At 43.6% G+C, this 25,576-nt stretch overlaps 2 protein-coding genes across 3 annotated transcripts; one reads left to right on the top strand and one right to left on the bottom strand.

The window, feature by feature from the left end:
- Positions 1-257: 257 nt before the first annotated feature.
- On the bottom strand, positions 258-1,434 carry tomm5 (translocase of outer mitochondrial membrane 5 homolog (yeast)). The gene is made up of 2 exons (XM_072395794.1): positions 1,198-1,434; positions 258-600 (listed from the first exon to the last, which is right to left on the bottom strand). The coding sequence occupies exons 1-2, from the start codon at positions 1,316-1,318 to the stop codon at positions 566-568; spliced, it is 156 nt and encodes a 51-aa protein (XP_072251895.1). The 5' UTR covers positions 1,319-1,434; the 3' UTR covers positions 258-565.
- Positions 1,435-2,381: 947 nt separating this feature from the next.
- On the top strand, positions 2,382-25,576 carry frmpd1b (FERM and PDZ domain containing 1b). Of its 2 annotated transcripts, none has more exons than XM_072395793.1 (17): positions 2,382-2,590; positions 8,474-8,625; positions 10,798-10,908; positions 13,140-13,312; positions 14,600-14,702; positions 14,963-15,008; positions 15,298-15,402; positions 15,596-15,691; positions 16,448-16,573; positions 16,681-16,800; positions 17,682-17,815; positions 18,798-18,924; positions 19,218-19,310; positions 19,408-19,590; positions 19,898-20,045; positions 20,287-21,255; positions 21,400-25,576. In XM_072395793.1, exons 3-17 carry the CDS (start codon positions 10,802-10,804, stop codon positions 23,967-23,969), a joined length of 5,100 nt encoding a protein of 1,699 aa, XP_072251894.1. In that variant the 5' UTR covers positions 2,382-2,590; positions 8,474-8,625; positions 10,798-10,801; the 3' UTR covers positions 23,970-25,576. The 2 variants fall into 2 exon arrangements, with proteins under 2 accessions (XP_072251894.1, XP_072251893.1); XM_072395792.1 differs by having other exon boundaries at positions 19,898-20,099.

Raw genomic sequence — 25,576 nt, 5'->3', positions numbered from 1 at the left:
CGTTTTTAAAATCCGTTCACGTTCACCCAGTATTTCTTGCCAATATGTCAGCGAAAACGTTAGAACCATCATGCCTACAGACCAGCGAAAATGCAGCGTAAATGTCCTCTGCTGGCCTTGATAAATACCAGCGAGTAATGCAAAGCTGTTAAAAAGGTGCCTCAAGATAAAAAGAAATAAAATAACAAATGGAAATGCAATATTTTTAGAACATGTCCAAAGCACAAACGTTGAGAAACAGGACGGTCTCAAACCAACAAATTCAACAGTTTCATTTTATTGTGCGACACAGCTGGCAGACGAATGCTCCGATACAAACTCTGCATTTAACAATTATATTATGTTAAATTTAAAAAAAAAGACACATTGAAGTTTACAACTTAGCAAAAAAACAAAAACTGAAACTGAGAACAACTGGGATCTCCGGTGCAGTGACGGATAAACACCGGTCATTTCCCAGCACGGCGCTGTAACAGCCTGAGCCGGCTGCGTTTGGAGGTCCTCGCTGTTGCAGGAAGTTCTCAGAAGATGCAGGGGAGGACCAATGGAAGACCAGCTGCTCCGTTCATATGCTGTCCAGCTTCTTTAAGACGTATGGAGCTGTGAACACAGGGAACATGCGAAGGTAAGACCACATGAGCTGGTGGAGCAGCTTGCTTCTGCACCTGTTGCTTGGTGTCTTATAGATTAATTTACCTTTAATGGTCCCTGGAAGTGCTGGACAGTGTTCTTAGTTTATATTTATAACTCTGGGATAAAGTGTTAGTGATACCGAGGTTAAAAAAAAATTAAAAATTAAATAGTCAACAGCACTTCTTTTGGACAGCAGCTTCACACACAGCAGCTCGGAGGTGCAAAATACAACAAGTCAACATTTTAGGAAAACAATAAGATTTTGGTCCTGCAGTTGCTTCAGACCCAAAATATTTTCTATATTCCACCAAGTCAGCGCTTGAAATGAAAATTCTACCACAAGGTAAGCAGCTGGATAAGTTTCAAGGTGATGTAGCCTCATTTGTTATTCTTGTAGTCTTTTGTAAATGATTTCAATTTTGAGATCGTGCTCCCTTTATAACCTGATTATAACGCGCACGAGGCGACCAACGTAAATAAATGAATACATATAAATCAGAACTGTAAAAATCATCTGCATTATAGATATTTAGATAACTGCCAATGTCCTCTGCCTGTACTCACTGGCTCGGAGAAGAGCGATGTAAATGAGAAAGTTTCGTAGGGATGAGATGACGTCTTGACGCATTTTCTTCTTCATCTCCTCTGGGTCCATTTTAGGTCCAAGTCCCTCCAGCTTGAACATTGTATCTGTGGTTTCACTGGGTCGCTGCTCGTGCTAAAAATTAATCGGCCGTGGCTGTGTGTCGGTCGCATGGAAGAAATAATCTTCACCGGAAATGCGTCAGCTGGGATGAAAGATGGCGAGCACTGAGGGACATACCGCACCAGAACGCAACAAGGTAAAACATCTTATGTGGCATACGTTGATAACCATTTGTCAATGCAGCCACTCTCTTTTTGTGTTTTTGTGTTAATTTAATAGTGTTTAAAAAATACACCCTTTTAAAATCATATTTGAGTGTAGGTGTATTGCTAGCGTGATTTTTTTCTTCAGAATAATATTGGTTGTAGGCTATGTACTTTTAGTTTGACTACATATAATAAAGAAAATGTATGTTGAAAGTTTGGAAGTAGATATGCTTTCAGGTGTTCCTTTGGGTGGTAAAAGCACTTAAAAAAGTCTTGCCCATTTCATATCAATTATTCTACAGGTTAAAACGATATTAAAAGCAGAAACACATTTTTTATATTAAGGAAACAAATTTTTGTCACAACTGATTTGTGCCTTTTGAGCAAGGTCTCATTTGTATAAAAATAGGCTCTATTTGAACTTAAATGTAGTTGCCTAATTTGATTACAATTTGATTTTACATTGTGATTTTACATTGAGAAAATATGCACAATGAAACCATTTTCACACAGGTAGCAACACGGCATCCTTTTATAATTTGAGGTGATCTAGCAGATTGTCAAGGAAATAATTAAATTGGGCTCCAAAACCAGCTGGTGTAAGCAACAATTCCGTGAAAGGGTCTTTCGGAAATCTAGAAGTCTGCGGGCCTGAGGCAGAATGACACCTGTAAATAAATTAAGACGAATAAATATAAGATGTAACAAAATATTCTACAACATACGTCATAAACGTTTAATGAACTTGTGTGTATTCCCTAACTCAAGATGGTTTTATTTCCTCTGAAAAAAGAATTTATTCACTGACCTTGCGGAGGAGGGGTCCCCCCGGGCAGACAGAGAGATGGAGGCAGGGAGGAGAGACAGAGCAGAGGGAGGGGGCGGGTTATTTCTGAGCTCAGGGCCGCGGATTAGAGCAGAGAGCAGTCCCAATGCGATGACAGCATCCAGCATATAGCCAACGCCACCACCATCATCTGGCCCGGCCGGACGCCGCGGATCTTTCAGGAACGAATATCGGCCCGCCTGAAACCCTCCACACCCCTGATTTCTTTCCGTGGATAAACCCTCCAGACAGCCGCTCGTCTCATCCTCAGACCACGAGGTGAGTCTTGTCGTTATTTCCCGGTGTTATTGTCTGATGAAGGAGCGCCCTACTGGATACGGACGGAAATTTGGCTTGGCTCTGCCGCTCGTCCTCACGTTTATCACATCAAAATGAATAATTTCACTAATGGTCATTCCCACCCGGCCGGCTGGATACACCCGGGTCACCGTGTGAGGGAGATGGTGGAGAGATTTAAATCCGATTAAGATTATAATGGACGCAACAAAAACCCGAGCATTTTTTTCTTCTTTGTTTAGCCTCCTTAATGGCATGGCTGCGGCCACTGATCCAAGTTAGTGTTTGGTCAGTGTGTGGCAATTATTGATTATTTTACGGGCATTTATAAAGCACTTATGACCGACGCTTTACTTTTCCCATCCCCTGCTAATCAGGTTGTAAAGGAGGCTATGAATGAGATGGAACTGCAGAAATTCAACCGAGCTCTCAGCCGTATTTAAATCACATTCTCAAACACATGTCTTGTGCAGAAGGGCTGGAAATCCACGCTGCGCAGTGAAATCACCGTCACTGCCACAGATGGGTAATGCACGAACTAAATCCTGACGGATCAGGGGGATGCCAGGACTCTGACTAGTCCTGAGCACGCACATTATGAATGGGCGTAGGCGATGTGCAGCCACCACGGGACAGTCGTCTCCTCCTTTTTTTTTTTTTTGTTTTTGTTCTTTCTTTGATCGTATCCTTTGGCCAGCAGATAGCCTTCTTGCCTGCGCTCTTTCGGGCATGACAAGCGCAGCACAACTAGACCGGAACAATGCGTTTTGCTGTTCTGGGGCCTTCATTTAATGCATGACATGATACAGTGTGACCGCTCGTAGCCGTTCAGACGCGTGTGATCCAGATCAGCCCAACGCTGTGCGCTCACGTCGGCGTCGTTTTAACGCACCAGATGCTGATGTTTGACGTCCACGTGTGATTTTTGAACATTTTTTTTTCTGCTCTCATGAGAAAAAAAAACAAAACACGGATGGGCTGCTGATTGCTAGTGTTTTGCTGAGGCTCTTGCGTCCACAAGTGTGTGCATGCGTGTGTGTGTATGTATGTGCAGGCTGCCTGTGCTCTGCAGGCATTGTGCTGTGACTCAGGAATGTGTGCTACAACATGTGATGGGAGTAGTTCCGAGGTCATTCTGCCAAACGAAAATCACGACGGGCAGAACTCGCACATCAGGCCAGACTTGATGCTTACATGGCAGCAGTAGCCTCGATCTGCTCTGCTGACTGCTCCCCTGCCCCACTTACTGCAGCCAGCCAGCCATCATATCCCTTACTCTTCATCTTTAGTCTCAGCTCCCTGTTTGCAGAGATGCCAGGCTGGTGATGGCTACACCATCCTAATATTGAGAGGGGATCATTAGATCTGTCTGATCATTCTCCTTCATATTGATGCTGCTATTGGAAGGTGCTGACTGATCAAATTAATTAGGTAAATTAATAGGTCAGGGGTTACATCAGTGCATGGACTTAGTGATATTGAAATACTTTTGGGGTCTGCTTTTATCCCCTCAAATTTGACCAGTATTATCCCTGCAGAGGAAAAATCAGATGTGACCTCATTGAGGTGGCAGCCTCATGATGATGGCACAATTGACTGGCAGTGGTGCCATAATGTAGGCCAACTCTCTAGCAGATCCATCTTAAGAACCGAGAGCTTTTGTCTTAAAATCTTACAAAGCTTATAATGAGATTTGCCTTTCTTCGGTTGTGTGATATGCATTATCAAAGTCCTGCTGTATCTATATTATGTAAGTATTATTCCAGAGCCCAGTGGACTATTGCAGCTCCTGGCATACTCACTGCCCTCATATTACTTTTGCTTAAAGATAAGCCTTTATTGTGCAGTTTCTGAAGAATCGCAGAGTAAATAGAAATGGTCTCAGACAGCGAAAAGTGAGGCAGACGTTCCAGACTTGCACCATTCAAAGAGCTTCCTCAGACATCAAGACCTTTTCTTTGTCTATTCCTTTGTATGTGTCTCTTGTTGACAGTCAAAACTGTTGACAAAGATCTCTAACTTAACGCAGCGCGCTGAAAGACGCATTATTTAATAGTTCACAAGGGAACTCGAGCATTGCCAGGTCACCGATAAAAGGGGAATTGAAATGAGCAGCGCCGTGTGAGTCCTGTCTTCATAATGCTAATGGGATGACCTGACAGACTAGATAAAGAACAGAATATGTAATTATGTCTGGGAGACAGGTAGCAGGGAAATAGCCAGCTAAACGCAAGAAGCACGTACATGTTCAAAGACGACAACAGAAAGAGGATGAGACAAAACATGAAACACCAGCAAACGGCTGATATTTTGTAACATATAAACAACATTTATATGTGAAGAGATCAGGAGGCTCACCAGACAACATATTGTTCTGGTATATCGAATGTATGTTGAGATATTTTAGTGGCGTGTCACACTAAAGAAAAGAGTCAGAAGATTCAAGTGAGCAGATTCACCCCACTAACCTCTGAAAGCCTCACATCTCTGTGTTACATATGACAATGTACCTAGTACTGATTCTGAACATTTCAGTCTGTACCAAAGCGAAGGACTGGCAGACCATGGAGCCGCTGCTAGTATAGCTTTAAATACCACTAAGCAACCTAATGAAAAGCATCTGATTCTTCACGATTGCACAAAAAAACAGTTCCAACATAAGTTTGAATCTCGTCCACTCATGTGAATACATGTGCTCCCCTTGTTAACACTGTAAAGAGTAAATCATTAATCTGATAAAGATGCTTTACAATTGCTATGATTAACATGAAATTGATTGATTTAATTTCCTAGGGCTATGGTCATCTTATTAGCTTCCTGTCCAGAACCCTGACGCATTATTGCGGAAACTGTAAAAACCACAATAACTTAACAACAGTAAGGTCCTGAAATGCTTAAAATGCTTTGAATTAAAACAGTAACAAGCAGTAATGATGGTATATATTTAGATTTAAAAATCTTCACCTGAATTTTGAAGTGTTTTGTCAAGTATTAGAAGCCTTAAAACACTTTTAAATGTACAGCTCTTTCTGTATAAGTTTAACTGATGAGGACAAAGCCATGAATAAAAAGCAGAAAATAGTCATTCCTTTATCCTGTCGGACTATTGCGTGCTCCACTTGTTGCTGCATTTATGAAATCTTAAGCAGTTCAGCTGCTGCCCATAAACTTAAATCCCCCTCACCTCCAGCAAATCACATATTCACACATATTTCAGCCGAGTGTGCTGCAGTTGAGCTGGACGTTCCCAGAGGGTGTGTCCAATATTATTGGCAGCCACTGTGAGCTTCAATGAAAAGTTGAATTGCTGAAACAACCCCTGCTGCTGCCGCTATCCTGCGCCTCATGTGGTGCAGCTGTATCCGGTGTGTCGTCGTCAGCTTTTTTATGTTATTTGTAGGGTCTAAAAGTCAGGAGTTTGACTGTCTGTGTGAGGACTGGTAGGTTTGTGGGGACGAACGACTTCAAGACTTGGTTTTACGGTATGTGGCATTCACTTGTAATCGGTAAAGATGGGGTTTGGGGTAAAGGGGCTAAATGATTATGTTGTTGCAGAGTCCCTACTAAGATGGTATGACGAGCATGCTTGTGTGCGTGTTGGACAGATTGGGAGCAAGATGTTGATAGCAGCCAACTGATCCTCTGGAAATGAAAGCTGTTGCAGAGTGTAATAGGAAGACTTCTGGAGTCGAAGAACAATTGTGCAACGCTCCACTCGTTTATCATACAAAGGCCTATAAGCCGTGCACATGTCTGTGTGTTGGTTGCAGCATCATCAGAGTGATGAGAGTGAGGATTTCTAGGCAACAAGAAGCTACATTTATCCCAAACTGCCTCATCCTGCCAGTCAGACTGTCTTATCAGTGATTATAGGTTATGTGTAGAATCTGTATCTTGGCATCTTTCCTCCCGCTTCATGCCCTGATGTAACTTCTCATATCCATGTCTGTGCAGCTTGGTCTGAGCTGTTGCGGGCCCGGTCTGGGTCAGCAGTGCTAGTTGGACTTAAAACCATTTTCTGCGCAGCTGGCTGCGCAGGAACCACATGCTCAGTGCCACCTCAAAATCCCGTGAGGAGAGAGTGGAGCCCTTCTATGAAGTGCATGTGGGCTCATTCCAGGATTGAATAACTGACTGTTTTGCCAGAGACAGAGAGACATTGTGTGGTAAAATGAGCTGTGAGAGGGAGGGAGAGTGGGGGTTGGTTGTTGTCTCAGAGAAATGAGACAAACTTTGAAACAGCGGGACTGAGACAGGCTTCACTTCCCAACAGCGCTTATGGTCTGTTTTAGGTCTGAGAGGATGATGGAAGTTTTGTGTGTGGTGAGCCTGGGGACTTAAGGACCTAACTATTGAGAGCAGCATTTTCGATCCGCTATTTATTCAGATGAAGAGCAGACCCATAATCAGATTTCAGATAAACCGCTTTAGCTGTGTCAAATTTGAAACTAAGAGTGCTGTGACATCATAAGAAAACAGTTACTTCATTTAAAGCAAGCAAACAAAAAGATGGTGACAATGCTACAGTTTGACTTACTTTATTATCTATTTGGTTAACAGCTGTCCATTTATGGGTTTTGTTGCCTGGTTTTGTTTGGGCTCAGATGTCAGAGAAATGCATCACTGGCCTTTTTTCCCACTCCTCCTTCACCTCCCCCTGTAGACACTTGTTTTTTACTCTGTCTCCTGCAGCGTCACTCTCATTTCTTTGCCTCTGCCCTCTTCACCCTCTTTAAGATTCTCCCCTTTTCTCCCCCCTTCAATATCCTGTCCTTTCTCTCTTTTCTTTGCCTTGACCAATTCTCTTTTCTGTATTCCTGCCCCTTTTCTCAGCCCCTTTACAGTCCCCACCTCTCCAGTGCTGCAACCCCCACACGTCTCTGCTGAGTTTTCGCTCCTCCTGTGCTTCACTCCTCTTCTTGCCTGTGTTGGCAAAGTGGCAGAAGGAGGCGTTTGGAGGCTGAGCTAGCTGCATTAGCCCCATACATTATTCATGTGCCCTGCAGTCTGTATGTGTCTTGGTCTTGTGCTGGCTTTTGCCAGTGGGACACATGGGCCTTGTGAAAGAGCTCTGTGTGTGGGACACAAGGCCTGATGGAGGAGCTGCACGCAGATAGCACTATCATTTAATTGATATCTGTGTCCTGTAGCAGACGAAAGCCCCAAAAGAGGGGGAGTTTACTTCACAAATCAACATTCAAGTGTAAAATGAGGTTGTTTCCTCAGAGAAGAAGCCAGACTTTCAATAACAAAGCATAGCCCAAGAGTGTTTTCCTCCCCAAACTAGAGGCTGGCTAAGTTTTCCGCCATATCTGCTCTGATGCATATATGAAAGACTTGTCCTCTTTTACCATCATCCAAGATCTCTGTTTGCCTGGCAGCACTTCTCTCTCTGCCATATCAGGCTTTGCTCTTTGCTTATTAGAGTGTGCCCAGTAAGAACTTTTAACTGAACTGGGCTGTATGAAATTTTAATTTAGACAACCAGACAGAGATGGAGGGCCTCGTCTTCACAGAGCCGAGTGCTTTTGAGGCTGCGGAAGAGTAGCGAAAGACATTGGGTGAGAGGGAGAGAAAGAGAGCAAGAGAGCCTTTGGGACTGGAGGAGGGGCCTCTTGGAAAACCACAACCACATTGCTGCTTTGGGCTCACATCTGCTTTGCTTGACACACTTTGGTTTTAACACTGAAAACATCAACAGCTAGAGTGTAGCTCTGTTACTTAGAAATCGGTTAAAAATTCAAGTCGGATACAGACGATGCAGCTTAATCGGACCTCGCCTCATTCTAATTATAAACCGTGGACGTACACACTGTTTATAGGTTTTGACAGGTCTCAGTGACAGCCTTGTTCCACTCTGCACAGGTGGCCGTGCCAGATTGGGATTGGGCCCTGATGATCGCAGGGACCCCTCTCCAACACTTTTCGGCCAATCCTGGAGGGGTTACAGAGCTGATGCCTCAGAGGAGGAAGGGGCGTGTTTGTTCTGGAGTCCTGAAAGGGCAAGCTACATCTCGGTGAGTCACGCTTTCACAGTTTTTAAGTTGAAATGTGGATCAATGTGTGCTGCCTGCTTGAAATATCGCGGGTTTGTGTTGAGGTCCAGAAGTGTTCCAGATATTACATAATCTTTATGATTTTCAGTTCAGGGCCAGGTGACCACGAGCACACACTCAGCATTAATTTTTCTTTGCACCTGCTTATCTGGCAGCCTTAGTAAAGCTAAAAATGTTGGCTGTTGTTGAAATTGAAAGCTCAAATGCATACGGTATGCATGCATATAAGGAACGGCTGGTTGCTGCTGCTGCTGCTGCCCGCAGAGACTGTCATCGGAGACGACTACCTGACTCTGCAAGGACGGAGAAGGTTAGAAAACAGTAAGGAGAAAATGAGAAACAGACCAGAGAAAGAAGGGGAATAATGGCAAATATCACTGTCCAATTCAGTGCTGATTGTTGCACTTGAGCACAACACAAACACATCTGCACATCCATATGCTTGTAATCAGGCAGCAGTATAATTTATTTAAGTCTGTATTGGCAGTGAAAACGTTCTTTATGATCTACTGTTTACAGAGCAGATGTCAGGTTTTGTTTCTCCTGGTTGATTGAAGGGGGCGCATGTTTCAGTAATCGCACTCAATTCCTTGTGGGCAGCTGTCAACTCCACAGTCTTACTCAGCTGCCCTCATCCACATCAATCTGTTTCAATCCGGATAAGCAGGAGGTGCTAAAGTGACACCCTGACCAGTTCAGGTCCGTGCAGTATAAGGGCTTCTAATCCTCTTAAAGGACAGAACCCCACTGCATGCTTTACTACCACTGAGGGAGGCTAGTCAGGGCTGGCCTACAAACAGAGATCACTTCTACAGAGATGAGCTGATACCCTGCTGCTTTTGTTTAAATTCAGCTTCACTTGTACAAGCTCTGCTGGGCCTCATTTATTGATTGCTATGCAGTGTATATTGTTTGCCAAGTAAGTCAGAATGTAAAGAACAGTAAGGTAATTGCACAAAAATGACTCAGGCTCCCTTCGCTTATTGGATAAAGGTATGTTTTAAAATGCTGCAGATGACCAGAAAAAGGTTGGGCTTCTTTCACAAAAGTCTTGGCTTACACAAGCTTGCTCCATATTTCAAAGAGCTAAGCTGTTGGCCAAGTTTCCAGTGCATCGTTAGGTTTCTGGAGCACATCCATCATCATTAGCCATATTGATCAGGTCTGCATTGCTAGTCTTGCCATCCCTGCCTTTCTTATCAATAATATGGTCAAACTGTGCAGTGTAGCTATGAGTGGCAGAAGAAGTGCGCCATGGGACAGAAGAAAAGCAATATTTGCAGGAAAAAAACTAAATAAATGAATAAATCCAGCACGATCATAAAAAGGTATGTCACAGTTAGTTCACAACAACACAAATTCAATTCAGCAGTTCTGCGAGTTGTGCAGCCGTATGCCTACTGCAGAAGAAAAACAAACTTGTATCGTGTTCCATGTTTTGTAGAATAAATCTCAATAAAAGAAAATACGGCTTGTTATGGAATTATCGGGGGCTTGACAATCCTCTGTAGTTGCGGTAAATTGGTTGTCTGGCAGAAACAGAAAAGAGTCTAGAGGACTTGGAAGTGTTGACTTTTGTTTTGGATTCATTGCTGGCTAGCTTTGGCTCCCTCGGGGCCGACTGAGCCCTCCATGGTTTATTACGTCCTCACCACTCCCCTCTTCAAAGGGCAATCTAAGCAGAAAATACACAGCTGCAGAGTTGTAGCGAACGTGCAGATGGTTGCATATTGATGTCAAACTCTTTGTGAATCCTGTTATTGTGTGATGGTGCAGTTGTTGTCGGGTCATTTAGGCATGTGCTGTTGCTCATGCTGACAAAGCGCCACCCCCCCCCCCCCCCCTTCCCTCCCAGCCTTTCTTGCTTTTTTGCTTTCAGTTCACATATCTGATTATTCATCGGATACAAGGCAGGCAACATGTGCTGCATATAAAAGAAACAGAACAAACTGCATGCAAATGTAACTGGGGGGGGCACAATCCTGCACAGTCCAAAAAAAAAATAGAACTAAACTCCAAGCGGTTTCCAATTTATTTGATCCTTCCAAATCCTTTCATCTCCTTCCCACATGTGTTTTGCTTCTTTTCTGCGATGTCTGCAGCTCACATTTGTCTCTCTGTTTGTCGCTTCAGATAAATGGAGGAGAAGGAGCGATGTAGGAGCAGGTCTCCAGCCCGGCGGGCCAGCCGAGTGCAGCAGGTGGTGGGAACAATAATACGACGCACCCGAGAGTCCCTGAGCAGGTACAGAATGAGAGCAAGCATGCTGTTGAAAGTTCGGAGAGGAAGAAAAAAAAATGGCAGGGGTTTAACTCCATGTGAGTGGTCAGTAGGGTGAGACATAACTGCTGGTAACTGAAGAGAAGGGCGATTTAGGGAATTTTGTTTTGGAAAGCAAATTGAGTGGGGAGATAAAAATGGTTGCATTGCACAAAACAAGACAAAACAAATATGCCAGCTCCACATAAACTACAAATGACTTCTACACTGAAAGAATAAAGAAAACAACTTTATCCACTTCTAGGCTTTCTGCCAGATACTGTAGTGATGGAGAAATGTGCTGAAGGCACGTTTTTTTTGTCCAGTTTATTGAGGGAATGCACCTTTTCACCATTAGAATTGGCCCTAAAAAAGGAACAGAAATGCCATGAAACCAAGACAACAACTAAAGAAGTAAATACATTTCTTAACTTGATATAAACACACACAGCAGATCTCCTCCCCACACCCCTACAAGGAAGCACATAACGCATAGCTGAGTTCATATTCAAACCCTGACTGTCCGTCTCTTACACTCAAACACACCCCACAGGGAACCACAAATATGCGTTTCAACCTCTTGTTATCTGCTAAGTGGTTTCTCATTCTGAGCAAAGGACGTGTTGCAGAGGACACTCTGTAAACTCTCTCTGTTGGTTTATCCCGGGAAAGGTCTTGGCGTGTTATGACCAGTTGACCAGGACAGCTGCCCTCAGGGAGAGAAATGCTACAGATTTAAATGGAGCATGTACAGAAACCGTGCATTTCTATAACTTTTTCACAAGGTACAAAGAACGGAAATCAAATGTTGAAGCTTTTGGGAGCTGATGAGATCAGAGAACAGTTTCGGATTTTTAACTGTTTCAGGACTCAGTTGTTGTATTTTTCATTTCATATTGTGACAATTTGTTTAATTACAAAACAGGTCTGTGCAGCTGTGGGTCTACTTTAAAACCCTAGTTTTGAGCAGCATGTGTTGCTCTCAAAACCCCTATGTGTCATTCAGCATTAATGGTGCCTTCACAGATGTGCCCAACCCATGTCACGTGTGGTAATGCAGACTTTTTAACTGTTTTCTAATAACAGGAGAGACAGATGTCCCCCTCCTCTTTAGCCCAGAGGGAACAGCATCCATGATTTACAAGAAAAATACTTTTTTCTTTTTATTCATTTGTACAGTTTTTTTTTTATTGTTTTTTTTAACTTTGCTTCCATCTTAAATTTGAGTTACGGTGCAGAAAATGCCACATCATCTTTAGATTTTGCATGTATGTTTTTCTTTGGATGGTAGAGTTTTAGCTTGCATTTGCAGATGCATCAATGAGTTGTGTTCATTGACCGTGGTTTTCAAAAATGCTCCTGAACCCATGCAGTGATTTCCACTACTATTAGCGCAGCACCGCCCGAAGATCATGAGCATTCAATATTGCTTTTAATTTTTTTGTTGCCCTGTCCCTTGTATCCACGGCTTTCTTTGGATTCTCTGAATCTTTTAACAATTTATGAACTGTAGAGGGTGAAATCCCCAAGCTCTTTGCAATATTACACTGCAATATTACACTTACAATGTAATCTTTAAGTTATCTTTCACAAAGTGCTAAACCCCTTACGACCTTTACCTTTGAAAGTTTTGGCTTCTCCGGGATGCTCTTTCTACACTGACTTTTTGTCAGTATAAAACTTGTCGCCACCACTCACCCAGATTTTGAAAATGCTTTGTTTTTTTTTCCCATCAAATTGGAAACAAAAGCTCTCACGGAGGTCATCCTCCACCAAGATCAATGCTGTCTGTAATCAAAGTGTTCTGCCTTTAACCATGCTCCACATCTTCACCAGGTGTTCAAGAAAGTCAGCTTGGTAGTTTCTCTATAATACTTAAAAAGAAAGTAATGTAAAAACCGCATATCTTCCAAGACTGAAAAACTAATCTAGCAATTTGAAGATGTCACAGTGGGATCTGAGAAATCTCTATGGTCATTTTGAATATTTCTGAGATTTTACGAAACAATTACACCGCGTACGTTACTTGAGTGACTATTGTTGTTTACAGAACCTAAAGGTGTTCTAAAGCTTCAGAACAAAAAAAGTCTTCATACAAACACAAATCATGATTTATAGAACAAATATGAACTGCTTCCTGCTTTAAATCCACCTGAATGTATCTCTCGATCAGTCTCCGGTTAAATGACCTAAATTACCCTCTTTGACTTCCATAGAGAGCGGTTGCTAGGCGATGGGAGGTCACAGCGCTCCAACAGTCTATCCAATCAGAACTTCCAGGCCAAACTGACGCTGCAGATCACCAGAGACCCCGTCCTGGACAGTAGCACTGGACATGGCTTCACCCTCACCACACACGCACCCCTGCTGGTCAGGGACATCGCCACAGGTATGCAGAGTATACGCCTGGGTTGTTTGTGTGTTTGTCTACGTGGACGAATGTTTTTCTTTTCCTGCTTTTTCTCCAAATGGCCACCTAGCTTATGCAACCATGTGCCGCCTGCAGCAAGTCAGATTTACACACTCTTTTTGTCTCTTTCTCTCTGTCTCCGGCACACACACAGACACACACACACACTGACTCTCTCCTGGCATTCACCCTGGAAGGCTTTGTGCCAGAGAGGCCACAGAAACAACAGGGCCACCTGCTCATACTTTCTAAATTCAATCACTTTTCATTAAGGCCACTTTGATGGAAAGGGATTGGAGAGTGAAACGGGAAGATGCTGATCCATTACTTTCATGTCTGTCCTGTAAAATAAGCTATATAAGCCCAGAGGAGAGTCCCACCCTGCCATCCTCTCAGTAATTGCTTTCTGCTGCCAAAGAAGGATAGAAGTGAGAAAGTGAAAGGGAAGTGATAACAAAGGACAGCATCTAACAGTGAGAGGAGATGTCAGCGGGAGGACCCAGTGGGGAATAGACCAGAGTTAATGTGCAAATGTGGCCAAAGAGAGCAACGTAATGAGTATGAAAGTGTGGAGGCAGGGAGCAAAGATGGGTGACTCCTTTGAGGTGGGAGGAGTCAGAGAGGAGGTGAGTGCTAGTGGAAAGTGGTGGACGAGGAAGAATAGAAAAAGAAAAGAGAGGAGGAGATGGGACTTGACAAAGAAACACAAAGATCAGGATATTGGCAGAGCTGTCATGGAAGCTTGTCTGGAGGGTGTGTGTGTTGTGTGTCTGTCTTTCTCTGTGTGTGAACGTGTAAAACCCTGCAGAGCAGCATAGCGTGGCATCAGTGGGTCAAAAATCAGGGACAGGCAGGGCTTTGCCAGGCAGACATGCAGAGTGTGTGAAAAATATGCATACATGGGTGTATGTGTTTATGCACACAGTCTCTTGGTTGGTTTGCGTGTGTATACTACAGAGTAAGCTGAAACTGCTGTGCCTCAGTCGGGCGCGCTCTCTTGCCTGAAGACAAGTGAGTATAAATAACCAGAAAAAGCAGAGCAGAGCTGAGCTGGAAAAGACCCAGAATATCCGTAACCCCTCACATCCTGGAGAGCTCAGCAAAATGCTGTTGAGTCAGCCATGTTGAATAAGGATGTGTGCCATTCTGTGTGAGTGTGCCCCTTTGTTCCCACGTGTGCAGATGTTTTCATGCAAGCGCTCACTCTTTTCATCATGTAAATTTGAGTGTATGTGTGTGTGTGTGTGTGTGTGTGTGTGCGTTTAGAAAGCCCTGCTGATGGCATACTATACCCAGGAGACCAGGTGCTGCAGATCAATGATGCAGTGCTGGAAGATTTGAACGCAGAACAGGTGGAAAACGTCTTGAGGTGAGAAAAAAAAATCTACCTACCTATTTCCTAATTTGCTTTCCGTCTTGGAACCAGTACGCCTGGTCCATCCAGTGATTAAATAAACTGTCACGGTTGTTTTCTGGAGTACTTTTCTGAGTGTGAGGCTGATCCACCTGTACAGGTTTTTGTATGAGAGGCTCTGCAAGTTACATGAAGGCTCAGAGGAGAGAGTCCTTGCATGATAGCTGGACAAAAAAAAAATACATTAAAAAATGTTCATTTTCTTCTCCACCCAGGAACTTAGACGATTGCATCAATGTGACTATCCTGCGCCACATGACAGTGAGTACAAAGAGGACATTGACGATTCGGGCTCAGCACAAACGCACATAAAGTCATTACACCATCGTCAATTTGAACATAAGCTGCTTGTTTCCGAGCTTGTGACTGTAGTTTTGCATCTTCTGACAGGACTAACTGCCTTTACGCTGCTTCGAACTGTATAGTGATGTTTTGGTCATTTAAGTGTGTCAAGCATCCGCATGCACCTGCGCCTCACACTTTGTTGGTCTCAGGTTGAATCATGTCGTTACACAGTTTTGTGTTTGACAAGCATATCTGTGTGTTGCAGAATCCCAAGTCATCCATTATGTCGGCAGAGAAGAGAGCTCGTCTGAGGAGTAATCCAGTTAAAGTGCGCTTTGCAGAGGAGGTGGTGGTCAATGGGCATACTCAGGTTAGAAAGTCTTATCTGAAACAGAAACGTAGCTTCTTTTCACTGATCAATGACTCATTTTTGGATCCTTCACAGTTTTAGAACATTTTTACTCAATGTTATCATCCAAGCAGTCTGACAGCCTCGTTGCATTTCATCTATCCTCATTAGATACTGATCCCGACTAACCAAACCACTTACTTTTCGCCACCAGGGAAACTCTCTTCTCTTCCTGCCCAATGTCCTAAAAGTCTATCTAGAGAATGGGCAGACCAAGGCCTTCAAGTTCGACAATACCACCACTGTCAAGGTAAAAATATTTGTGTCTTCTGGGTTAACATGTTTGCTAATGCCACTGTGCTCTATGCATACCAAAGAGAATTTTACTGCCATTGATTTCAGCTCTACCAAGTGGAATAAGTCGTGCATCTGTCAAAATAAGCCACGTTAGAAAAAATAGAAAAATGAAAGAGCCTTAGTTGATGTCTTTAAGTCAGTTCACATAACTGTCCTTAGAAGATCCCTCTTACATGAAAGCAAACAGGAATGGATCTAGCTGTGAAAACTTAATTGGAACGAGGTGTATTTTGTAGACGAGCACACCTCGAGTTATATGTCTGCCTCAAAGGTGTCAAGTTCTTGTTCAAGAACAGCTTGTTCAAGTACAGCTTCTAAAGCTGTCAAATCTCAAATAGCTTTTCTCCTTCAGAGATTTTGTCTCCAAAGGAGGAAAATATATATGTAAAATTGAGAGGAAAAGTGTGTAGTGATTTCAAGCTGTTACATAATTACTTGGATTTTGTCATTAAGTCTAATTTGCAGCCAAACAGTGCATCTATTAAATCATTATGCTGAAATAACAGCCACATAAGACAGATATTCATATTCATGTTTGTTGTTTTTTTTTAATGACCATGCTGTTATTGTTACAACAGCGTTTGCATTTACATTTCAGTTTGAATTTCCAGCCAAAAAGAAGCTGAGGAGGGGAGAAAGATTTGTCCATCTGACATCAGCAGACTGTTTGTTTAAGGGGTCTGAACATGTTGGTTTTTCCTCATTCCAGGATATTGTTCTGACTCTGAAGGATAAACTCTCCATTCGGGCCATTGAGTACTTTGGTCTCGTGCTGGAGCAACAGTACAGCATCACCAAACTGCTCCTACTGCATGAGGATGAGCTCATACAGAAGGTGAGGCATGCACACAGAAGAACCCATATACAGTGGGAACACTGAGAAGAAGGATCACTTCAGCTCCAATTAAGTATTTCAACAAGTCTATCTTTTGTCTCCGCCAGGTGGTGCAGAAAAAAGACTCGCATGATTACAGATGTCTGTTCAGGGTTTGTTTCATCCCCAGAGACACCGTGGACCTGCTGCAGGATGACCCCTCGGCCTTTGAGTACCTATTTTTACAGGTCAGAGAAGCTTAACAGCACTGCTTTGTATTTGTCTCACTCTCTCTGTCCATGTTTGACACTCTTACAGCTCCTGAAGCTATTAAACAGACAGAGATGGTAAACAAGAACAAATGTTCATGCAGTGGGGGAAAAAAAAGTATTGCTCCCAAATGTCAAAGTTGTACTGAATGTTTGTCAGATGTTGATCTGGCAAAGTGCCAGATGGGCTTTTGTCTAAAAAAAACATTACGAAATAGATCTAAAATAGCTGACAGGATATGTCCGGTATCTTTCAGCTGCTTCTTTTTTTAATCTGATTGATTCAAAACTCTCCTAATCTGATATAGTGGGGCCTTATATCACCGTGGGAACATTTTGTGCTCCTTTTGAATAAATAGTAAACTTGAACATCGTCTTCGATTACGCTCAGTTTTCAGACTTTGTCATAAGAGCTTGAATGAGTGCAACTGGACTTCTTCTTGGAGAGGTTGCCCTTATTAAATAATAAGTTTGCTCTTATGATTATCATGACCTAGACGACTGAGGACCTTCATCGACATTTTGAGATTTTGTGGCGAACAAAAAAAAAAAAAAAGCCCATGCAAAGCCACACACAGTCTGTGCATATTTTCCCTGCACAATAAAGCAGCGGGAGTGCCACTTATGTCACGCTGATTTATTATTTTAAAAGCAGTCTCCGAGTCCTGCTGTGTTGGCTTCTGCTGGCAGTTCCCAGTGTTGGTTTGCTTAAAGATATTCATGTGGTGCAAATGTTTCCATTGTCTGCCATAAAGAACATGTTAGTAGAGAATACAAACTAAATTAAAAACATAGGGTGCTTTTTAGTTTACTGTGATAACTGTATGCACTTGACTCTGATTGAGTGTGTGTGTTTGCAGAGTGTTGGAGATGTACTGCAGGAGCGTTTTGCTGTCGAGATGAAGTGTAACACGGCTCTCCGTCTGGCTGCCCTGCACATGCACGAGAGACTAGACAGTTGTGGACAGACCAGGACGTCTATCAAGAGTATTACGTGAGTCATATGTTGGTTTCTGGGTCATTTTAGGGTGATTTTTAGGATCAACTGCTGACTGCTGCCCTCTATTGTGGCTTGTGTAACTTTATCCATTGTTGGGGCTGCAATTATTGAGATTTGTCTGGGATGAGGATGCTCACTAGTGCCTAACCTATTAATGTGATGGGAAAGTGTCTTTGTCCCATTACACGTATGTGAAAGTGTGTCAAAATGAATAAAAATAAGCATGACCCATTTCCCAAAAGACCCGGATGACACAATATCTACATTAGTGCATTCATAAATATTTTGTGTGCTGCAGATAATGATCAGTTACACAAATACTGGGGAGAGAGGTGTGGTCAGTTTTTTTGACATTTTACTAACACATAGACACAAGTGTGGTGAAAACATAAGCAGACAACTTCATGAATTACAAAAGAAGCTTTTCCTAATGTTTACTGTGGAGATTATATGCAAAAACCGACTATTCCCTCACAATTGTATTCCGACTGTTATCCGGGTTTTGATGACATTCAGAATAGTTTTTTCCTGGAACATAATACTTGTGATTAGTTGGACATTTAAGTAGCCTATCTAGTTTTCTGATTAAGGTATCTATTTTCTGCTGTCTCTGAAGTTCTAGCCATTTTAGAAACATCATCTTACCTCGCCAGCAGAGAATGTTCAGAAACTTGGATCAGGTGTATTGTAAACAGTATCCTGGTTTCTATCAGCTCTGGTGGTTTTCCGTAATATTCTTTTAGCAGAATAACATGTTTAACAACACATACTGGTATGCTTGTAACGAAGGTCTAATCAGAGTAACTCTCTAGTCTGTTAATTTTTTTTCCGCATGTAAAACTATGCTTGTGGGCCAGTGTTGGCTGTTTTGTGATAAAAGGTGTGGGGCACTGTAGTTGAGTTTTAGCTGGAAACCCGAGGCAACAGAGTTCCTTATTAGTGCGGTTTTTAATTCCTCTGTTTGTGGCATTGACAGGAAGGAGTTTGGCTTGGAGAGCTTCATCTCTCCTACGCTGCTGAGCAATATGAGGGAGAAGGACCTAAGGAAAGCCATCAGCTACCACCTCAAAAAGATCCAGTCCCTGCTAGAGCCACGCCAGAAGGTACATGAGGATTGACAGATGAGTGGAGGGAAGCACTAAGGGGCATTAAGAGACAGATAGTGACAGTTTAGTAGAGGCTTTGGGGTACTTTTTAGCTGAAGCTTACTGTGCTAATCTGTCAGAGGTTTAGAGTGGCAGAATGACAGAAGGTTGGGAGAAAGAAAATGATGGGTGGGATGGTAATTAAAAAGGGGATAGCAGTCTGGGGCTTAATTGTTTGAACTCCCTGAGGTTTTCTGTCTGTCCTGCTCTTACTGCAACTCTCATCTAACATGTCAATTCTGGTGTTCTAGGTAATATCGGCAGCTCAGGCTCGGTTGGCCTACCTCACTCAGCTTGGAGAGCTAATTTCATATGGCGGACGGTCTTACACGGCTACAATGATGGTAAGGATTAAGAGCCGAATGCTGTTTGCTGGGTTGATTTGCTGAAGCATACTAACTGTTTTATTGTATTTCTTTCCACTCTTTCATCTACTCTCAGCTTCAGGACAGGGAAGTGTTGGTCAGCTTGCTAGTTGGAGCCAAGTATGGAATGAGTCAAGTCATCAACCACAAGCTCAATGTGATCTCTACGCTGGTTGAGTTCAGCAGCATCAGCCGAGTGGAGCTGCTCTCTGAGTCAGACAAAGTCAGCCTGCTGCGCATCTCACTACATGACATGAAGGTATGAAAGACACAGGACACAAACACATGTTCATCGAGATGCGTGTAGACACTGAGACAGATACAGAAAATGAATATCCATTCACCACACTATTTATTCACTAAAGCTCATAATAGAGTAAATATAGGTCAAGCATTCTTACTCCAGTACAACAATATGCAGCCTAAGGGAGATTGTGGTAGCTATACAATGCTAATTCACTGACCCAAATGTAACTATCTCTCCCTCTTTCTCTCATTCCCTCTTACCCTCTGGCTTTAATCCCAATTACTTTACCTTATCTTCTACAATGCCCTATCCCTCTCAGCCATTTGCCTTACTGATGGACTCTCTGGCAGCCAAAGACTTAGGGTGTCTGCTGGGAGGCTACTGCAAACTCTTGGTGGATCCAAGTGTTAATGTCTTCCGTCTGGGGCGCCCGAAAGTGAGGGTGCACCGGATTCCTGCTGAAGAAGGTGTGTGTGGGAAGTTCGCCGTAATAGAGGGCGTGTGCTATGAGTCCCTATCAAGTGAGCAAAAACTGTTTCACTTAAAACAATCACTTTCTGGCTTTGACCTTTTGATAGAAACTTTTCACATAGCATGACGATGTTTGCAGCCAGTACGGGTACGAATAGAGAAAAACTGCCATTTAATATAATCAGAATGAAACGTGCTTCTCCTCTGCTAACGCATTCTTTGTTGTTTGTGCGTTAGGTTATGTATCTCGCTGCTGCAGTGACTCAGATGTCTCTACAGATGAGGATGATCCAATGGATTCTCAGAATTACAAATGCCCAGATCCAGCAAGTCAGGACTGGGAAGAGAGGAGGAGAGAGGAGGAAGTGAAGAGGAGGGAGGAAGAAAGGATGGAGAGAGAAGAGCACAAAGGCAAACAGGAAGTGAAGATAATCGTGACAACAGAAGGTAAGGAAAATGAGAGTGAAGTGGAAGAAGGAGCAACAGGAAGTGGTCTGCGTAAATTAGGTGTTATGGATCAAGAAATGAACCTGGAGACCGGCTGGTACCACACTGACCCACGGGTCACCAGCAGCTTCTCCAGCTTGTCCAGTGGTTCCTTGAGTGCTGCCCTGGAGGAGAACAGTGCCGGAGCCAAAGGCCTATCTTGCAAGGATGCTCCTCGTGGACCACGCACAGACGAGGATCTTCCGAGCTTGGATGTTCACCACCCCTACCTCCTGGAGCCAAAACGGCACCACGGTCCTGTACGGCCCACCAACCTGAATTACCGTGGCAATGACAACTCTTGCCTCTGTTTTGCTGAGCTATCCAAGGCTGATTTCCTGCCAAGCCCGCCTGGGGCTACAAGTGATGATGATGATGATGACGAGGAGGATGAGGATCTGGGAGTCCAGGAACTCAGACGCATTTCTAAGATCCCAAGTTCAAGAGATTTGAGAATGATTGACAGCACACCTTTTGAAAGATCGCCCATTAAAAGAAAGAAAAAGATCCCTCCGAAAGTCCCACTAAGGACAAGTTCAATTCCTGGAAACAAAGCAGGACAGGCTGAGCACCGCCTGTCTCAGGATGAGGAAGGTCTATTTCTGACTCCTTCACCCAACCCCAAACCTGCGCTCTTGGTGAAAGACAACGTCTCAGAGTCCGACGATGAGTTTTTTGATGCACATGAGAGATTTACTCCTCCAGTTCCTGATCTTTCAGGTTTGTTTGCACCATGTTAGATATATTTTTCTAGATTTAAATGCCACATGTGACAAAATTCAAACATCAGTGTGATTAAAAAGGGTGGGGAAATGTCTGCCAATTAAATGACACCTTTCTCTTTCCTTTTCTTTTCTTTCACAGATGCTGAGTTGGCTGACCGGCGAAATGCTAATCGTTTGAGTGGAACCTGGAATGGTCTTCCAGCTGTCCCCAGGAAAGAACCATCATCACCCCATGATAATAAAGCCCACTATAAAATCAAGAAAGAATCTGAGACAGTAAAAGGTCCCACAAATGAACTTGCCGGCCAACAACCCAGTCCCTCAAGGCCATCCCAGAAACCCGAAGTAAAGGTGAAACCACCGCTGGCACCGAAGCCCCAGGTGCTTCCCAAACCTCAGATTGTCCCTCCCAAGTCACCTCAGCATGGAAAATCATATGTCCAATGCAATGGGGATGCCTCAGGACGTTTGTCTTCTGAACTCCTGGAAATGGAGCCAGATACTATGGAGTTCAAGTCTGTCACATCTGGTGGATTACCACTGTCATCATCCCTGATCACAGCAGTGTGGTGTAGCAAGCAACCGCTAACAATCACAAATCCACAAGCTGAGGAAAAGATGAAAAGACAACAAAGCAGCCCAAAACAAAGAAATTATCTCTTGTGTGAGAATGGATCACACAATATTTTGAAAGACAAAGCTTACATTCCTGATGACAATGAACCTCTTAAGGTTGAGGAGAAAAACAATGGAAATGACCTAGAAAAAAAGGCAGTGAACTTATCCTCTATCTCTCGCTCTAATTCAGGGACAAAACCTGCTGTTCCTCCTCCTGTGCCCCCCAAGCCTACTACTCCCATCAGTTTTCACCCATTATCCCTACCCACTAGCTCTCCTGTCTCCCCCACTGATCCAAATCAAGGGATCTTTAAGGATGCAGCCAGTCCGCCAAATGGAATCCACCCGTGGGGCAGTCGTAATGGCAGCATCCAGTCAGGACCTAGGAGGGTCTCTCAGAGCCACGAGAGCCTATCACCGAAAAATCCAGATGCGCCACTCACCACCACCACCTCGCTTACCTCAACCAACTCTAAAGATGTTGGGGGACTAGAGACCAGAGAACCTGGAAAATCTGGTTCAGGGTCTGACCTGAGGACTAGCTCCTCCAGCCTGGGAGGCAGACTGCCAGCCTCTGCCCTGAGAGGGAAGATCCAGTCTTTACCTTGGTATATGACTCGTTCCCAAGAGATTCTAGGTACTCTAGACTATCCTTCCACAAGTTCCATCAATGGAGACACATCTGGCTTTGGCTCTGGTTTGTCTGTAGCAAGTGGTTTATCGGACTTAAACAAAACCCCTGTCAAGGATAAAGAAATAGTGGCCTTAAATTCAGAAAGTAAAGGGAGCATTCTAGATGATGGGGCTGAAGTTGTTATAGCAACCATCAAAGAGGCCCAGGAAGTAAGCTCACATATGAAAAAGGCTAATGGGACAAATGGCTCACACCCTAACCTTACTTTTAGAGAAAACAGTACATACAGTGGCAGTGTTTCATCAGAGCAGCCTCAGTCACGGCCTCATTCAGCGGTAGGGTTGGGAGGTGTGTCTAGCATGCAGATTGGAGGTGACTCACCAACGTCCTCAGCAGCAGACACGACTCCTCCACAGCAATACAGGGATGCTTGTGGCTGCCGCACCGTTTATGCCAATTGTTTCAGTGGAGACACTGAGGATGGTGTCAGCTTCGACGAGGAGCTCACAGTTTATGAGTTCTCTCGACGCATACGCCCTAAACCTGCCAGACCCGCACCTGCACCTTCTCCAACAACACCCTCTCCAAAACCCAACATTCTGTCATTGCTGAGGGACAACCCTCGTCCACTCTCTACTTTCTCCACTGCTTCCTCCGAACTCAGTCCTCTAGTTTCGTGTCCAGTTTCACCCACAACTTCCCTTGGTGGTTCTTTTCGTTCCCTCACAAACAAGAACTATGGGGGGCTGAAGGGAGGTTTTGCTTCTCTACGTCAAGATATAGATCAGCTTCTTCTGGTATTGGAGAGAGGGGCACTTGAGCAACCACAACATTATTCAAACTCTGATAACACAGAGATAAAAGTAGGACCTGATTTAAATCATAATGGAATTGAAGACGATACTACCCCAGCATCAAGCCTCAATTGCACTGGGATGAGCCCTGCCACCATGACAGAAGCTGAGAGGAATCTTCTCCAAGCAGAGGCTCGACGGTTGGCATCTGGGTGTCAGCGCGCCACACGTGTCGGCTGGGCACCTGATGAAGCACTACGTTCTTTGTCCAATAGCTTTAGTGCTCTGGTTCAGCTGTCAGCAGCCTGCCTGCGAACAAATCCCTGTCCTGGTTGTGACATCTGCCATAAAGCAAGTCTGGTTCACAGGGAAGAGGACGACGATGACCAGCAGGCCATGGACAAACTAAAGGAGATAGTGGGCCTATATCGGGAGTTTGTCGGGGCTGTCGAGACAGCTGGGACTGGTGCTGGGGTTGGAGGTAAGAGCGTGGGGCTCAGTGGGTCTGCACAGGGTCAGGGTCAAGGTGAGGGTGATGGGGTGAGGCTACTAGCCAAACGCTGCACTGTGCTCATCTCATCCGTGTTCGCTCTCACACAACTCTTCCGGACGCGCACGCCAGACACTGCGGACACACCTGGCCGTGTACCTCTTAACTTTTGACTTGTGAATTTCTACCAACTAATAAACCACTAACTTTGGAGACGAGACGAGGGGAAACAGCACAGAGCGATATGGTGTGTAACTCCTGTATTCTTGTACAGTAAGTGCCATGCACACCGCAGCACACACACAGCCACGTTACACATACTGACACCACACAGGATCTGAAAGAAGAGCGCAAACGATATTGCTCTGCCTCTCCGTGGACGCATATGGACTATGCATTTGTACATATGAATTTTATAATTATCTTATAATTCCCTTATTTTATGATACATTATTTGTATGTATGTATGTATGTAAGGACGGATTATACGTGTACGTATTTATGTATTTATTTTTACAATGTTTGCACCATGATCTGTGACGTGCAGGTCCCTGGTAAAAAAAACAACAAAAAAGGATGTCACTGGAAGTTTTATTACCCCTTTTTCTTTGAGACAGTATTACGTTACCTTTCGCTGCTTTAAAGATTTCTCCACTCCACAAGGTGTAATCTGTAAATTGTCATTTTCAAGTTTATTATTACAGTGCATTTACTGAAAAAAAAACAAAACAAAACAAACAAAAAAAATGCAGAAAATAAGTCTCTGTCACTCTTGTGAAATAGACTAATTAGCTGTTCTGTTTTATATGTGCGGGGTTTGCATCTTTTTATGGGATGTAGTTTTTCAACATTACAGGCACAGAATACAGGATACAAAACCACCAGAACACAGCAGGGAGAGCACTTTTGACTGTTACAGATTGCACCTTTTTCTGAGACACATAACCTCGTGTGAAGTGTTTTTCTACCCCTTCCCTGTCCGAGCTGACTTTGTGTGAATGCTTCTTGGAAACCATTACCCATTTGTATGCAGTATTACAACATTAATCTAGTTTTCATCCAAAGGACACCACATATATATATTTTCTGGGAATGTGTGAGTTGGGCCCAGGCAGCAGAACAGGGGACCTTATTTATGTAGTTGAAACGTTTCTGACTTGGCACAAAGGTGACTGTTAAACTCTGTCCAGATGTAGCAAATATCCAAAGTCTTAAAAACACTGAGCCACAACTGTTCCCTGCAACGGTCTCCTCTTTGGACACCGCTTTGCTGATAACATGCCAACGTACAGACGGATGGAGTGCTTCGTGCTGGGGTCTGATTTGTAGATACATCCGTGTCCTACCTTAGTTTATGGCTATGCAAACATAAACTCCTCCACCCAACCTCCCCCCACTTATGGCAGTTTGTTTCTTTATTTCACTTTATTGTGCGAACATTAAAAAAACAATGGCTGCATTATGTCTCTGGAGTATAATGGCTGCTCTCTTTGTTTGGAATGTTGGCTTTTTGTCTTGTTTCAGAAAAACTGCACCATGGATTGCAACGTTCTGCGAAGTTGCATGGCATTAGCATTTGTCAATATAAACCCTCCTGTCTATACTGATGTCTGTGAATTGCCAGTAAAAGGAATATTTTTCGCTCAATCGGTTTGCTAATGTACAGTGTTCACTAATCCGCTTGTTTTTTTCACAACGTATTGTCAGCTCACCTGACGGGGCACCTGATTTAAACATCTTACTTGAGCCACCTTTGACAGCAGAGAGGTAATAATGACAT

Source organism: Leuresthes tenuis, unplaced genomic scaffold (assembly GCF_036924035.1).
Source record: "Leuresthes tenuis unplaced genomic scaffold, fLeuTen1.0.hap1 SCAF_11, whole genome shotgun sequence".
NCBI classification, from domain to species: domain Eukaryota; kingdom Metazoa; phylum Chordata; class Actinopteri; order Atheriniformes; family Atherinopsidae; genus Leuresthes; species Leuresthes tenuis.
The sequence above is the reverse complement of the archived record's forward strand: the minus strand, read 5'-3'. Positions and strand labels throughout refer to the sequence as shown.